The 16,149-nt window shown below is 40.9% G+C and overlaps 2 protein-coding genes across 2 annotated transcripts in view; one reads left to right on the top strand and one right to left on the bottom strand.

Moving 5' to 3' along the window:
* Positions 1-5,020: 5,020 nt before the first annotated feature.
* LOC108872880 (5-hydroxytryptamine receptor 7) lies at positions 5,021-10,118 on the bottom strand. The gene is made up of 2 exons (XM_018660781.2): positions 8,889-10,118; positions 5,021-7,807 (listed from the first exon to the last, which is right to left on the bottom strand). The coding sequence occupies exons 1-2, from the start codon at positions 9,467-9,469 to the stop codon at positions 6,919-6,921; spliced, it is 1,470 nt and encodes a 489-aa protein (XP_018516297.1). The 5' UTR covers positions 9,470-10,118; the 3' UTR covers positions 5,021-6,918.
* Positions 10,119-10,154: 36 nt separating this feature from the next.
* Positions 10,155-16,149, top strand: part of arfgef3 (ARFGEF family member 3) — a 52,322-nt gene continuing 46,327 nt past the window's right edge. The window contains 1 exon segment of the mRNA XM_051076755.1: positions 10,155-15,749. Coding sequence (XP_050932712.1) covers positions 15,665-15,749 — 85 coding nt within the window. The 5' untranslated portion in view covers positions 10,155-15,664.

Below are 16,149 nucleotides of genomic sequence, written 5' to 3'. Positions count from 1 at the left end.
ACTAAAATTCCGATCTGCAAAATTCAAACATTTGCCATCTGTGACTCTCTGTCAAGCAAAACCTCATCTCCATCCAAACAACCAGCTTTTCAGCCATTTTCCTCATAGTTTCAATTTTTCTGCTGCCCATTATGTATCTTGCATTTTTAAATGTTTGTCCTGGTTTCACACTCACCGCCCGTCCATGAACCAAAGCTCAGAGTCAGTAAAGGCACCACTTACTCTAATAAGTTATAGTGACAGCTTCTCTAGAGAGGACTTTCAGTCTCAGGTTAATTTCTGTTTCATCCTGACAGTCCCAGGGCAAGGTGCTGAATCAATACCACCTGAACCTGCAGTGTATCAGAAATAAATGCTGTGATATGGCGGAGATATTACATTTTTAGAAAACCCAGCAACAGCCTTGAGCTGTGTATTTCTTAGTTCTGTCTAATCAGTGATGTAGGGTTGCTGCAAATAGAAAAATTGTGTTTTGTAGTCAAGTGTTATTTTTACATAAAGCAGTACAGTATTTCTGTAATTCTGACAAAAACAGTGATGTTTTTCAAAAAGGGTCATATTTTCTGGCAGAGCCACAATCAACCAAAAATGTGTCACTAAAATCAACAAAGGCTAGTTTGTTTGTGTTTTAAGTCATTGGTGACTGCTGTGTTCATTAATTACAATCTATTATCTTGTGTGTCCTCAGGTGCCGATCAGAACAAGAGGTCCACACAGGAAGGAAGGTATTCACACTGAAAGAAATCAAACAACCTGAATCAGACCTGTTTCATCAGCTGTATTTAATGGTTCATTTGAGCAAATGATGTCACTTCACATATTTGCTCATCACTCACTGCTCAGATAAAACTGTACAGACTGCAAAATATATTTACATTTGAAACAGGTCCAGAGCATTTTAATTGTAGAATACTTCCATGATTGCATGGTCAATTTATCGTCTTCTGTTGTTGGTTAACCACAGTGTTGATGGTAGAACACCTAGACCTTAAAACACAAAATATAAAATCTTACATAGCAGCGCTGCTGTTTTACTTTCTTTTACAACATCTGAATATGTTTCATGGGCCATATGGTTATAAAACCCTATTAAAAAAAAAAAAACAAGTAATAAAGTAAAAATATCTAGAATTGGAACAACAAAGTTTCACCATGACAGCAGCAACAACATATCTTACAGTCTTGTTTGCTGGTAATTATACAAACAGTTGGGCTATTTGATTGGTCTAAGATGCATTGCATCTGTGCAGATACATCCCATAAAGCTTGGCTTGCTGTGCTTTATAGGTTGTTAAGCCCAACTGCTATGGTCACCAGGGAGCAATGGAGCTACCTCCCTTTTTCTTTCTCCTCATTTCATTCATAATATATGTACAGCAATTTCCACACAATACACATGTTGGTAAACAGCATATAGAAGCATATAGCCCCCCACCCCCCACCCCGAGAATTACTCTTTGTTGTCTGTGATTTGATGCCACTGACAGTACAAGATCAATGTTGTATGTGTAATCCCAGTAAAGAACATCCCCCTTGGTACAATTGCTTTATGAAAAAAGGTGATTACATGCTCTGAAACAGGACTACGACATGGTTCACTCTGGCCTCTCTGGTCAAAAACAGCGTAAGATTAGGACATCCTCAACGGGCTTAGCATCCATTGGCACAAACATCAAAATTTCAAACATTTCTGGCTCACGCGTAGAATAGGTATTAGCAGCAGACTGCATTTAGTTTAAGCTCCTATCTCGAATATTGAATATCCAGGATGAAAACTCAGTTTGGTCAACAGAGGTTTTCTATTATCCACTACCCTTTAGAAATAACAGTGAGCATTTTAGGTTTTCTCATGTGGAGAAATATTCTGGAACCTGTACTTTCACATATTTTGTCTGACACCCCATCAAGTCTGTGTCTTTATATAATCTGGTCTTTGGTTGGCACTTAATTTCAGCATGTCATCACCACCAATCTGTACAATTTACTGTAATGAGCTGTGCCTCAGTTCCCCCTCAGCCTCTCTCTCTCTAGCCCCTGCTTACATCTCCCTGTCCGTGTTTGTACTTTGACCTCCCCACCCAGACCTGCCATTTTCCATCCATCAATCAGATGTCCCTGGACTCTCCTTAATCTACCTGCTCTCCTGTTTCTTAACTGCAATCATCTGAGCTTCCATGCCCTCTCACACACTTGTTCCCAGTTACCTCATGACCCCACCCACTATTTAAACCTGCCATTGTCACCAGTTCCTTGTCAGTTTGTCTGCTCATAATTCTACATTTTTCCCCCCAGTGTTGTCTTTCATTTTGTTGCCTGTCCTTTGCCTTTTTGCCTTCCTGTATGTTGACTCATCTGTAAACTTGTTAATTTAGATCAAAAGGTCCTTTATTGCATCTAGCCTGACTGAGTCTGTTTGGGTCTTCCCTACCTGTGCTGCTACAGCAGTTGCAACAGTTAAAGGTTCTGTACAAATGGTCCCAAACCTTTTTGACCTGTGAACCATGGTTGCAATTTGTTTGAGTGTTTTGTCACTTAAGAAAGGGCAAACATCAAAGAATCAGTGAAATCAATGCATTTTCAATCAATGAACAAATTCAATATGCAGCAAAATGTGTGGTCAGCATGGAGTAAAATTCTCACAGCTTCATCTATAAATTAGGAAAGACTGGGTACAATAATTTTTGTAAGACAGGCTTTCTTCCTGGGTCTGGGTCTGTCATTCATGTCCACTGAGTGGCTGTGAAAATACAACCAGGAAACAGGTAAGAGTAAAGTCTAATCTAATCTAATTATTGGCGAAGGTGACTGGTCTGATCAGACACATTTATCTGTACACTGGTGTGTTGTAAAGGCTGCTCACCCAAGAAAATGCAGCTAGAGTAAAAGCCTTTCACACTCTATTCTTTTCACCAGGGGGATACATTTGTTCACACTTGCCAATCCTGTCTGAGGTTGTGATGCAGCTGACAACCATTGTATTGCCACAGTTAGGTACACTTCTACCTTTTTAATTCAGCTTTTAACACATCTCCCCTCTTCTGTCTTCCCTTCTCAGTGATGCAGCTACTGCCTGGGCAGTAACATCACCTGAAACCTGACTATATTTTATGCAATGTTCTATTTGATATGATTTTTTGTTGTTCTTGTTTGTTGGTTGTTTGTTTTCATTATCATGTGGCCATTACCCTCCAGGTTTCCACCTTGAAAAGGAAATGACCCCCAACAAGAATATTTCCAAGTGTAGATACTATCAATTTGAGTATTTCTTCAATAGTTTCTGTAGTGGCTGTTTATGTATAGTACTGTGTTCCTGTGAGATTTTGGATGCTCTTTTGGAAACATGTGCCCCTGTTCATATCCACTGGCAACCTCTCTCCATATATTCTATGACAGGAAATGGAGCCGTGCCATGACGGCACAGAGCCCAGAACAAGTACAGTTCAGTGGTTCTCAACCTTTTCAGCTCACAGCCATCAAAGTGAACTAATTCCTTTACTTACACAGCTGAGGGCATGATTGTGCAGAAGCATGAACTATGACAGCCAATATTTATTCACTTATTTCAGCCCAGGTTACTTCACATTAATTCACAAGGTAGCAACCACAGATAGATTCAACTAGTAATTTTTTTAATAGCTTTGGTACCCACATATCCTGCACAATCATGTTTATCAACCTGATGCAAAATTTTACCAATTTTTCTCTGCATTAAATTTGTGTAATTCAGTAGACAGTTTAGATGGTGTTTTGTAGTTTGTACCATACAGCGTGGACAAGATTTCCCACGAGTTATCAAAGCCACTGCTAGCATTTCATTTTGGCAAACTGTGTGAATCTATAGCATCTATTTTGCAGTCCCACTTGGTGATTAAGGCTCAGAAACTGTGTTTTTGAATTAAAAAAAATGTGCACAGAAATGACTTATTAGCAGCTAATTAATGTGGCATTTATAGTGTTCACACTTTCTCAATGAGAAGATTTTTCCCTCTGTTGTTCTTTCTCAGTTAGTTGCTTTACAAATTCAAGTTAATGAGGACAATGTTTCTGCAGCACAGACAGTACTAATTGGTAGGGCAATAAAAAGTCTCTCCTCCCATACTCTTTAAGAATTGGCAAGACAAAAACAATGCTGCAGTCTTATAAGAAATAAGAATGAATACTTCCTTGCTTCTGAACACTGTGCACATGGAAAACAGAAATAGGAATAAGTGTGTTCCAGGTGTCATGTTTAGGGTACTTATGGACTCAACATTAACTAACACTATAAGAGCATATTCCTGTTCTTGCACACAGGATAAAACATCAACATTAAATTACTTGGGATTTTAATGTGCATACACAAGATATGCACTCTGTCACTGCTCTGGTTTTTTTCCCCTGAGCTCAGCTTGTGCTTTGCAATAACGAAACTCTGAAATCTCTGTGGGAGGTGCTTGTAAACACCAATGAAAAACCTGCTATCTTCTGCTCTCTTTCCCCACACATCCAAATCAGATTTCTACTCCAAGCCTCTCTCACTAGATTAATAGCCCAAGAGACAGCTACATTAGCTCCTGTGTCTCTGTAATTAGTGTCTGTGATCACATAGAACTCAATAATAGTAGAAGGTGAAAAGGAAAAGGAGGAAAGACAAGATATTTGTTCCTAAAAGTTTGACACTTTGGAAGATATATCATTAATGTTTGTAAAGATTGGTTGATTAATTAATTAATCAAAAGAGAATTGATTGATAGTCTTTTTAATTACTTATTAGTTGGTTAATTAAGGCCTTGAAAACCAATTTTCTCAATCAGACACTTCTTGTTAAGATGGGATGGGACTGTACATGAAAATTAATTTTTCTGTCAAGGTTTGAACTTTGCTGGTTATTTCACAGAAAAAAAAATCTTTATTTATGTAATGTCCTCACTTTTCTGACTAGTTTGAAGTGAGCGGGCTTAGTTAGAAAAAGGTCACATATTTTTGTGTTCTAATCGGGGTGTGCCAACATTTTCATCAGATGAGGCTGCTCTCAATGAAACCTGATCATCAAATTTTGAAAAAAATTGTTTTCAGGGACTTTAAGTAATTTATCAAGCAGATGAAACAGATTAGCTTAATTTTTTAGTGTTAAATGTTTAATAAATAATGACTAGGAATTTTCTCAGAATATTTAATGTTATAGAGAAACATTAAGTGGCCCCTGAAAACTGAGATTTTAATTTAGACATTTTGGCTTGATAAATGACTGAAAGCCCTTGGTTTTCAAGGGCTTTTAGTCATTTATCAAGCAGGTACCATCTTCTAAAATGCAAAAATTTGCTGTTTCTGTCTCTTCTTTGGTACACTTTAAATTGATTATCTCTGTTTTGGGCTGTTAGTCAGACAACACATATCATTTGAAGATATCATCTTGGGGGTCTGAGAAACTGTGATGCTCATTTATAGTATCTATTTTTTAATACGTTTTAGACCAAACAATCAACAGAAAAAAACAGTATATTCAGCTGTTACTGATAATGACTTAAAAGAAATCATCCTGGATTTGGATAGTGTCACTGTAAAAAGAAAAAACATAGACCACTTTGAAAGCTCGCACGAATCACTCCTCTGTTAGCTTTTGCCTGGATCGTGCCTGTTTCATGAGGTATTGTATGACATAATACACAGCAAGCCTAAAACTCAGCCATGATCAACCTGGATGGCCCAGGCAACTGCCACACATTGTGTCTAATCTAAAAAAATAAGGTGCATAGTTTGAAAGGAGACTCCTGTGTGGAAAAGGAAAAGGTATGGTCACATTCAAAAAAGTGTCCTAAATAATCATGTTTCTCTTTAGGTCTTTATCTTCCACTTGTTGGTTCCAAACCATCATGTAGCAGAACTTCACAACATCCCCTTTAACAAAAAAATGTTTTTTGTTCCTAAGTGAGCTGCCTGATTATAAAACAGATTGATCGATAAATTGTTTTCAATAAAGTAGTTTTAGTTTTTGAATAACTTGTGAAAAGGCAAAAGGAGCAAGATTTGGCACATTCAACACATTGTGATATTGACAAAAAACCAAGCATCTTCCAAAGATATAAACTCATATCAGGTACAACAGATCATCAGAAGGAACCATTTTACACTAATAATAAGGTTTGTCCCAAAAACAGTGTAGTTATTGACTTGTGTACAACAATTTTTACATGTCACTTGTGTTTTAATCATAACTTGTCCACTTGTTATGATGCTCGTCCACTGACACAAACCTCAATATTTAGAGGTGGTGAGAAGCAGTGTCACTGTGATAATCGTGGACACAAGGTGAATACATTTGGTGTTTTAACCTCGTGGGCCAATCGAACTCCAAGAAGTCCTCCATTTTTTTTTCTTTCTTTTTTTTGTGTGGCAAGTTTTCCTTGGCTCAAACTGAAAATACAAGACACCGGCTACTTAGTTAGAAAATTTCCATCCAGACGAGTACAAAGTCGGTGTGTAGCTCCACCAACTTTTCTAACAATATCATGTGCAAAAGCAGGACAGCAGCCAGTTTTGAGTGCACCAAGAAAGCAACCGTTGCTGTAATTGTTGGACGTTACAGTGGTGGCAGTAACAGTTCAGAGGCTGTGAGTGTATTGATATACAGAAGCTATTGAGATAGAGTTCCGAATTCATCGCCAATGAGTTAAAGTTCCCCACCATGTTACTCAGTCTTCAGAATAAAAGATTTCTAGCTTTTAGCCAATGATAGGCTTCTTCTGTTTACCTTCGTGTGCACCCATTTAATCACAGCATCCTGCCTCTTCTCACCTCAGCAATCATCATACACATTTAGGGAAATAACCAGTCTGACAGTGTGCTGCTCTGTGCCATAGTCTGAGCCCCACTGGGTGTTTTCCCTGGTGGTTGTTTTTGTTGGTCTGCGTAGCATGGCTGATTGGCAGACCTACAACTTTACACATCAGTGTCTGGCTTCTCCACCAGTTTCAAAGCCTCATGCATGCCAGCTGCCGACAGCTTACGATTGATGTTCCTGTAGCGGCACCGCAAGAGGTTACTGTAGGTGGTCCTCAGATCACGGTTGAAAAATGCATAAATGAAGGGATTAATAAGGGAGTTGGCATACCCGAGCCACAACAGAGTTCTCTCCAGCCAGAGTGGCACGCAGCTGCACTCCACGCCGCAGACAAACGGCCTGGCGGTGGACACCAAGAAGAACGGCAGCCAGCAGAAGGTGAAGGCGCCAACCACGATGCCCAGAGTGGCTGCAGCCTTCTGTTCCCGTTTGAAGATGGACTGGTTTTTCCTCTTCCGGCGCTGGTGGTGCTCACCGGTCTTGAGGAGGCGGGAGACGCGTGTGCTGCACTCCTCCTCCACCTCACGCTGGAGCTTCAGCGCTGCTGCCACGCAGTCCAAGCTCTCCTCCTCTTCCTCGGCCTCCGTCCCCTCGACACTTCCTGTCTCTCCTGACTCTGGTGGCCGGTGAGCCTCGTGCCCTCCTCGCCCCCCTCTCGGAGCCACCCCTGCGCTGTGCTCCCCTTCCCTGGGAAAGCCGGTGATGGTGTGCTTGGCTGCGCTGAGCTTGGCCGCTCTGTAAATCCTGTAGTACATGATCAGCATCACTGACATGGGGATGTAGAACGCCACAGCCGTGGAGTAGACAGTGTAGCCAAAATCCTGGCTGATGAGGCAGACTCTGCCATCGTTGACGTTCTGTGCCCAGCCGAACAAAGGGGGGAGGGTGATGGAGGCGGAGAGGAGCCACACTGACAGGATCATCTTGGCCATACAGCAGCCGTTTTGCCGGACAGGATAGGTCAGGGGTTTCGTGATACCCAAATACCTAGAGAGAGAGATAAGTCTGAATGAAAGACATCATAAACAGGAAGATAATCTTTTCTGAATAAAATTCCTTATACTCAGGTATTTTCCTACCCTGAGAAACCAATGATCCCCCCCACCCTCAGCAAAGTGCCCTTGGGCAAGGTGCAATCAGGAACAATCTGTGCTTGCCATATGCAGCCCCCAGGTGGGAAACTGGGTATTTTATGAAAGAGAAGCTCCAAGATGCAGCAAAGGACCACATGTGGTCAGCAAACCTTTCAGTGTTAAATAAAGCCCACAGAACCACAGAAGAGCATAGTATTACAGTACAGTATGTCCCTATTCACACCAAAAAACCTCCCTGGAAAAATCCTTTATAAAACAATAGGCTACTGAATTTCACCAGGCAACCACAGCACATATGGATGCGTGTGTGGTGTTCAGACTTTATTAGGCTGATTAAGCCATAATGACAACAACAACCTGGAAATTAATCATCACAGTAATTTAAATTTTGAATTTTAAGTAGAGTCAGTTCAGAGTCATTTGCAGCATCTTCCCTCTGAATGCTTTCATCTCTCCTTCTGACCCATTTATTGGATTCAAACGGGGTATTCGTCCAGAAGGGAGTCTGGTGCAGAGTAGACAAAGAGCTAAGCCGAAAGGTCCCAAGTTCGATGCCCGCATCAGCCTCTTTGTCTCACCAGCTTCACCCAAGTGCCCTTGAGCGAGACCCTGAGCCACTGTGTGTCCCCGCGCTCTGACCTCCCTTGGACAAATCCTATGTTTCAATGTCGGAGAGGTCTGAGCGGCAAAACATTTCATTAGACTGCGTGATGGATTTTTTTGCAAGAAGGTCAAATGTGGGATTAAAGAAGAGGAGTGTGGAGAGTTTGGTTCCAAAACGGCGATGCTTAAAAGTTTATTAAATCAATGATAAAAAATAAACTGTGGGACTAATGTTATAAACTAAGTTTTACATATTTCGTTTAAACTATGCTCACATAGTGTTACGGAGTATGGTTATTTGATACATTGTTTTACTGCGTTCAAGATAAAAGTCGTAACTTTGTTCCAGGCACAAAAGAAGTTCATCTCACCTGTCAATGCTGATTACACACAGAGTCATGATGGACGCGGTGCAGCACATCACGTCCATGGCGATAAAAACGTTACAGAAGAACTGTCCGAATATCCACTGACCACCAATCAGGTCCGTGATACTGACGAACGGCATCACGGCCAGAGCCACCGACAGGTCCGCCACGGCCAGAGAGACGATCAGATAGTTGGACGGCTGGCGCAGCTTCTTGACGAAGCACACGGAGATGACCACCAATAAGTTCCCGCAGATGGTGGACAGGGTGAGCATGGTGAGGACCCCTCCGATCAGGACTTTCTCCACCCGGCCGTAGCTCAGGATCTGCTCGCCGCACCGGGTCCCGTTCGTCTCCATGACCTGCGGTTGACTGGAGGTAGAGGGAGAAGTCGCTGCTGCCGCTGCTGCTGCAGCCTCTGCGGCGCCCTGCGCAATCTTCAGCAGCCGGGGCGCAAGAGCCTCCGAGATCATCATGTTGGTGGAACCCCCGGGATCTCCGCCACCGGCTCTATCCTCTATCATGAACGACGACCTCATGTTGCCACTACCAAAGGTTCCGTTACTCGCTCCCACAACAACCATTCTGCTGCCTCCTGTTCCTTTTTATCCATGGACTTGGAGACCCGTCCGGTGGTGACATAGACGCGCACAGATGTGCCGGTATGGATGTGAGAAATAAGTAATTCCTTTCCACAGCCTCCCTCAGGGTAAACTACACTGACATGCTCTCTTTCCCTTCAAAAAGCTCGCGACGCCTTAATTCTTCTATTTAGAGGCATACTCGTCATTACGCACGTGGCGCGCCGCGGGCATATTCCCAAAATACCTGACCTATAAAATACGATTTTATTTCCTGTTGTCTGTGGCTACCCTGGCATCTATCCCACTTCTCAGCCTGATGTGGAGAAAAGCAGAAACTTAAAACCCGTAGTGCGCGCGTATATTTATATATATATATATCACAAAAGTTGATGTGTGACGTCAAAAGACATGTTGGATAGCCTATAGGCTGCTGAACATTTTGTATCTAAACGTGCACACAAATGGTTCACAGAAAACAAAATCTCCTGTGCCTCTTGTTGGAGTTTATTCTACTGAAAACATCTTGGCAAGGACAAACTGTGTCCATGGATGACCGTGCGTAATTGCGCAGAATGAAGAAATGTTCTGTCGATTTCAAATGAAAGCTATTTTGGTATCGCCTGTGTTATTAAGCCTTTCTCCCCTCCACACACACCACACACACACACACACACACACACACAAAGGAGAGAGAGAGAGAGAGACAAAGAGTGAGATTACGCAAAATGTGAATGGACAAGAAATGATGGTGTGACAGAGTGGGCCGTCGGCGGGTATTAAACAAAATTGCTACTATTATACAAATAATCCATCCGAGAAAATCCGGGTAACCTTCTGTCATATTTTTGGATGATAACAGTAGCTAGGCTACATTTCTGATTTATTCCAGAGTTAACTTTGATCAGTTCACTTTTATGGGAAAAGACATGAGACGGTTGAGTGATTTTTTTTTTTTTTTTTTTTTTTTTTTTTTTGCCCCATGAAAACAGGTTAAATTTTAAAGATCGGGTGGTCCTTATGTAACCACGGAGAGAGAGCTGAAGTGCTGAGTTCCCCTCCAATTCCCCTTTCATTCATTTTGCTATTTACAGTTCAGGCGGAGGCAATCTGCCTTCATCTCACTTCTAAAACTTATCAGATTTATGTGAGAAGTGGTGAGGTGAGAGCAGGAACCCAAACTGTTTTTGAAGCCTTTTCATCATTTTATAATCTGAGCCCAATTATTATATGATAATACCATACGTGGCTATGATACTAATGCCGTGGCTAGCCTTGGATAGCAGCGCCCCCATGCGGTCGTACACCTCTACTGCGTGCTGCTACTTGTGACAGGACATTGTATTCCCTCTTTCTCAGTAGGAGATAATGTGTTTGAATGTCAGTCTTTGTTATAATTTTAGTTTTCAAACTGGAAAGAAACGGCACAGTATAATGTATTTGCATCGCTCTTACAAGGTGTATACTTGACAACATCTTACAGAATCATGTTTAATACAATACAAAAGGGGGGGTCATCAAAAGGTTGCCCAGGGTATTGTTCATTCTCTCATTAATTTGTGTGGTCTCCAGCCTTTTGGCTTGTGACTCCTTAAAATGAAGCAACATCTACTAGTGACCACACATCATGGGTTCTAGCAGGTCAGCCAACAAAGGATTTTCCATCTCATATTGTTTCAATTGAAGGATATTTAGTTGCAGAGTTTAAACCACATTTCATGGATGAAATCAAAAGTAAGATAAAAGTCAGAATAATTGATTTTGTATTTATATGTTTGTGGGACCTCTTAAGAAGACATCATATATGAACAAGACATCTTAATGAAGAGAACATGTAAAATGTGCAGTATGTAGGTGTGAATCTATCTATCTGCTGCATGTTTGAGGCTTTATTCCAGTGAGTAATGCTACAGCATACAGTGGTATTTTAGACAATAATGTGCTTTTATTTTTATGTCAGTAGTTTCAAGAAAGATACTTTCCTGCTTGCATTTCAATGCCAGCATGCACACAGCAAGCAAACCAAGAAATGGTTTGGTATTGAAGCCCCTGACTGGTCTGACTCATGCAATATTTCTTATGGATCATAATGGAAATTCAACTGTTGAGCTCTTTTAGTCTTTTATTTATTTGACTTATTTTGTACTTAATTGATTTTGTATTTATTTTCACTCTTCATGTATTTGACTTATTTTTTTAGTTATTTCCATGTCTTAGTTTTTATTTTACTATTCCTTTTGGTGCTGTAACACTGCAAATTTCCCTGCTGTGGGACTAAAAAAGGATTATGTTATCTCATCTCATCTAAATGCTGACTGCAAGCCGACCCATATCTCCTCGCATTAGTGATTTCAACAGGTGATATCGTTGCTTTTCCCTTACAAAGTCACATTAAAGCAGGGTGCATACACAAGAGGGCTGCAAAAAATAGCCCTCTGCGTAAACAAGACTCGACCATAAACAGGACAGACTGCTTGAAAGGACGTCTAATCCAAAAAGACTGTTCCAACCCATAGCAGGAGTGCAGTTATGCAGCAATGCAGCAATGAAAATAAAAGTCTACAGACTGACACCAGCTGCACCTGAGGTCAGTGTTCTTGCTGATATGACAACATTTTGAAACTCCTGTTGTGTAGCTTTGGGAATAAATACCAACCTTTTTAATATTTTAATTACATTTTTGACATTGAGCATAGTCAGTAAATCCCTGAGGTGTAGAAAAGTACCAGGCATCTAATGCAATTTTCCATTAAAGCACCCACTATTGCTCATGTAAGCCAAATTAAAAAAAAAAAAACATGACAATAAATACATTATTATTTGAGCAACATGATGAATCGGTGTATTGGAGTCGGGATCAAAGTTTCCTCTAAGCTAGTGATTTGGTGACCTGTTTCTGAGTGCTTACCTGATCTTATATTTTTTATATTGTCAGCAACTTAAAAAAAGGCTGTTGACAGTACTTGCTCTGCCATGGAAGATGATGAAAAAATGTTCCAGTGAAGGAATCTTAATGGTACAGCTATGTAGAGAGTATTTACTTTTAACTCAGTGTCAGAGGTTTCAGGAAAGAACCTTTCCTGTTTCAACCCTGAGACCCTGACTGGCCTGCACAGTATCCCCCAGCATCAGTGGCTGACTTCAGTCTTGATTTAAGTGTCTTGTGGCTGAATGGGAGCAAAACCCTGCAGCAAGTTTCTGAAATATGGTTGGATGGCTTCCTAAAAAAGTAGTGTCTTTTATAGCAGCAAATTATTTCCATGGTTTGGAAATAACATTTTGGCTATCACATAAGGGTGTGATGTATGTGAGACCATATACTTTCTGTTAGCGATCATCCACTAAAAGCAGACAGGGCATTAACAGCCCACACAATAACAACAAAGGAAGAATGAGTGTCTGGTTGTTTTTGCCTTTGCACTCAAAGACCACTTTAACTGAGTCTAAGAATGACATTGCCTCTGCAGATTGTGTATTAGGGCCATTTTGTTCTGGGACAGTATAAAGCTCAGATGTTTACCTGGAGCTTCGCTCTTCAAAACTTTAGAATATGAGAGGCTTCCTGCTTGATTGTTGTTTTTGCAAGAATCTCATTCATTTCATAATCTAAAACATGGTTGCATAACTGTGTGCCTCAGTATAAAACCTGCCAGGCTTACAATCATATTCATCACTCTCACCTCTTTGCAGACTTCAGCTTATTGTTCAAGCATCTATTTTCTTGGGCAGTTTTTATACACCTGCTGGGCTTTAATATTATGACCTTTTAATACCTGTTCTTCACCTACCATCTGTGATTCTCGCATTAATTTTATTATATTATCTTCCTTTTGTTGCCTTATTCTTTTATTGCCCCATCCCATGATCCTGATAGGAACAGATTAAGATTAAAGCCAATGAATATATGAATAAATGAATACATAAATCGCTGAATATCAATCATCACCTTCCCTCTTGGCCAGCTACAAATTGTTTACCAGGCAGATTAAAATGTGTTTATGAAGGTCATGATTTTGTTGCTGTGGTACTGGAAAACTTCTTGTTATGAAATCTTGATTAATATTACTGTCTAAGTAAGTAATTAGGAAATATTAACCAACAACAAAAAAGAAACATTTTAAGAAAGTTATGAAGCAGAGAGAAGTTAGTGAAGCATGTAGCAAGACCAGTATCGCACACAGTGCAGTCCAGATTCCACAGTATATTTACTTTGAGTTCCTTTTCCATACTGTCATGTATGATGTGCTATTAGCAGCTCAGACTAGATTTTTTTTTAATTGGTCACTAAGATTTTCAGATACTAGTGTGGCTATAGGGATGGCAATGTTGGTCATTATGTAGTGTCAGTGTTTTGGCAAGTGTCTCAGACACCTTTGGAGGGATTGCAATAATCTTAAGTAGGCTACAGATGTTCACGTTCCCTGGAGGATGAATCCCACTGACTTTAATGACAGATCAGGTAAGCACTTCAGTTAATAATAAACCAAGTTCCTATCGGCTTTTGAGGTTATTGCTAATATGACATACTAACACTAAATGTTGCAGTGCAACATCCTAAACATGTTGCCAATTTTAAATGTTACATACTTGAAAATTTGCATATTAATGCATAATGGCTAAGTTCATACATTATCAGTCTGTTTATCATGTTAATCCATTAGCCATTTCATTACAAACCAAGCATGTTAGCATGCTAACACTGCCATGTAAACGTGCTTTTTGAAAAAGTGCATATGAAATGAATGGCTCTGTTTTACTGGTTAATAAATCTTTTACTAATGCGTTATAGTAAAGCTATCAATGAGAGCAACTTTTGAGTTGCTACTTTCCTCTTCTTCTACTTTCTTCTTCCAATATGACACATGTCCTCTTAGCTATTTCATTCATTGGGATTACCCCTTCAATGAACTGTCGGACGACTCACCCTCTGGAAAATGGGTGTAGGACATGTACCGGTAGACCAAAATTCATTTATAAACACATTTATAACATTTACATCTGTAAACTTTGTGGACTATTGCATTATACCGACTCTTTATTAACTGTTTATTAATATTTCTAACGGTGGATTTTCACTTTTGAGTTTAAGTACTAGCAAAGTATCATGCAAGAGGAGGAATTCCACAACCCGGTAAACCAAAACCTGTTGTTACTGGTAACTGAACTGTGATGCATTAGTAAGCAATTTAGAAGCCATTGATTTGTAATTTCAGTCATAATGTCAAACATGCTAATATAACGGCAACAACGACACTAACAACAGGGGTTTTAGCATGTTAGCATGCTAGCATGCTAAAAGTGTTATTCTGCTGAGCCACACAGATTTAGAGCCTCATAAGGGCACTAGTTAAGTGGACAAACTGAGGGTTCCACATAAAGTCACAGCACACCAGCGATATGAATGATACTTTAAAATATGAAATTAACTGAAACTAAAAATATGCGAATTTTACTCTGTTTAAGATTATCTTGCGTGGCGTGAAAAGACCTTTATTGTGAAGGCAAATTTGCCTGAGGGCAGCTCTGTGTGAGCTTCCTCCACCTGTCGCCCCGGGAAAGGAAATCCCATTCCAGTAACTCCGGGTATCCGTGCCGCATTTTCAAGCTTCTCCACAGGAAAACGATGTAAATACTGTGTTGCCAGGTTGGAGTGAAATCCACCTTTTTAGCGGAAGGCTCTCATCATGTAACACCGCGGTGTTTTCCTGGCGTGCAAGCAGCTTCATATGCGGGATAGAAGGGACCGGATCTGGATGCCGTGAAGAACACAAGTATAGGCTGGAACGGATTTTCAAAACACGGTAGTGCCGAGGAATAAATGACTGACGGAGATGAGAGAAGGGCGGGTATTCACTGAATTTATCCGCCGCTGGATGGGTGACAGTTTATGATGATTATGTGTCAGACGTCAGATGATCTTTACTGATCCGCCTGGAGGCCACAGCGGTGGATTTAGGCTGAAACCACAGGCGCTTCCTCCTTCCACCTTCAGAGGATTGACGGCTGGCCTGACATCATTGGCTGGTCGTTGGGAATGAATCATCGTCTTCATCAGAGGGGGGGTTCAGAGATGCTGTCACTGTCACTGCACCCTTAAAATACCACAGACAAACCCAACACGTACACAAACCCACCCAGCGCCGGTGGCCGTGTGTCCATTCTTTAACAGTGTAAGGCCGTTTATTCTTGGGAGCCAGCATGGAGGAAATCCTACGAAAGCTTCAGAAAGACGCGTCCGGCCACAAGCACAAAGGCATCCGTGATGCCTGCGTCTACGCCTGCGGTGAGTGTACAGCAGCCCGCCCTCCACCCCCACCGGGGTCTCCGGCTGCAGGAGGGGGGTGAAAGGGACTGGGGGGGAACGTGCGACTGTATTCACCTGCTAGGTTTTAGGGAAACAGAGAGCAGCTACACTAATCCCATAGGCCTGTATATTCAGCGATGGTACAGAAATATTACACCACTAAATCTGGAGGATTTGTGATTTTCACAGGCTGAGCATTTATTTCAGGTGGTAAACCCCAAAGAATAATTGAGGGGAGGGGGTATTTCTATGTCCATGTGCTGGTGGGACGCTCCATCATCCAAATCAGAAATACGCTGCAAAAAAAAGGAATTTCAACAAAGTAAAGCACTGTGTTTGAGAAAGAAGTCTTCTTATTTTTTTATTTAAAAGAAAAAAT

The sequence above is a fragment of the Lates calcarifer genome, linkage group LG16_LG22 (assembly GCF_001640805.2).
Source record: "Lates calcarifer isolate ASB-BC8 linkage group LG16_LG22, TLL_Latcal_v3, whole genome shotgun sequence".
NCBI classification, from domain to species: domain Eukaryota; kingdom Metazoa; phylum Chordata; class Actinopteri; family Centropomidae; genus Lates; species Lates calcarifer.
Note: the sequence above shows the minus strand (reverse complement) of the source record. Positions and strands in the feature narration are given on the sequence as shown.

Excerpts from the sequence above, each read along its gene's own strand:
- LOC108872880 (XM_018660781.2), bottom strand. The coding sequence starts at position 9,469 with ATGGTTGTTGTGGGAGCGAGTAACGGAACCTTTGGTAGTGGCAACATG. Across the intron at positions 7,808-8,888 it reads TGTGTAATCAGCATTGACAG|GTATTTGGGTATCACGAAAC; the intron begins GTGAGATGAACT and ends CTCTCTCTCTAG.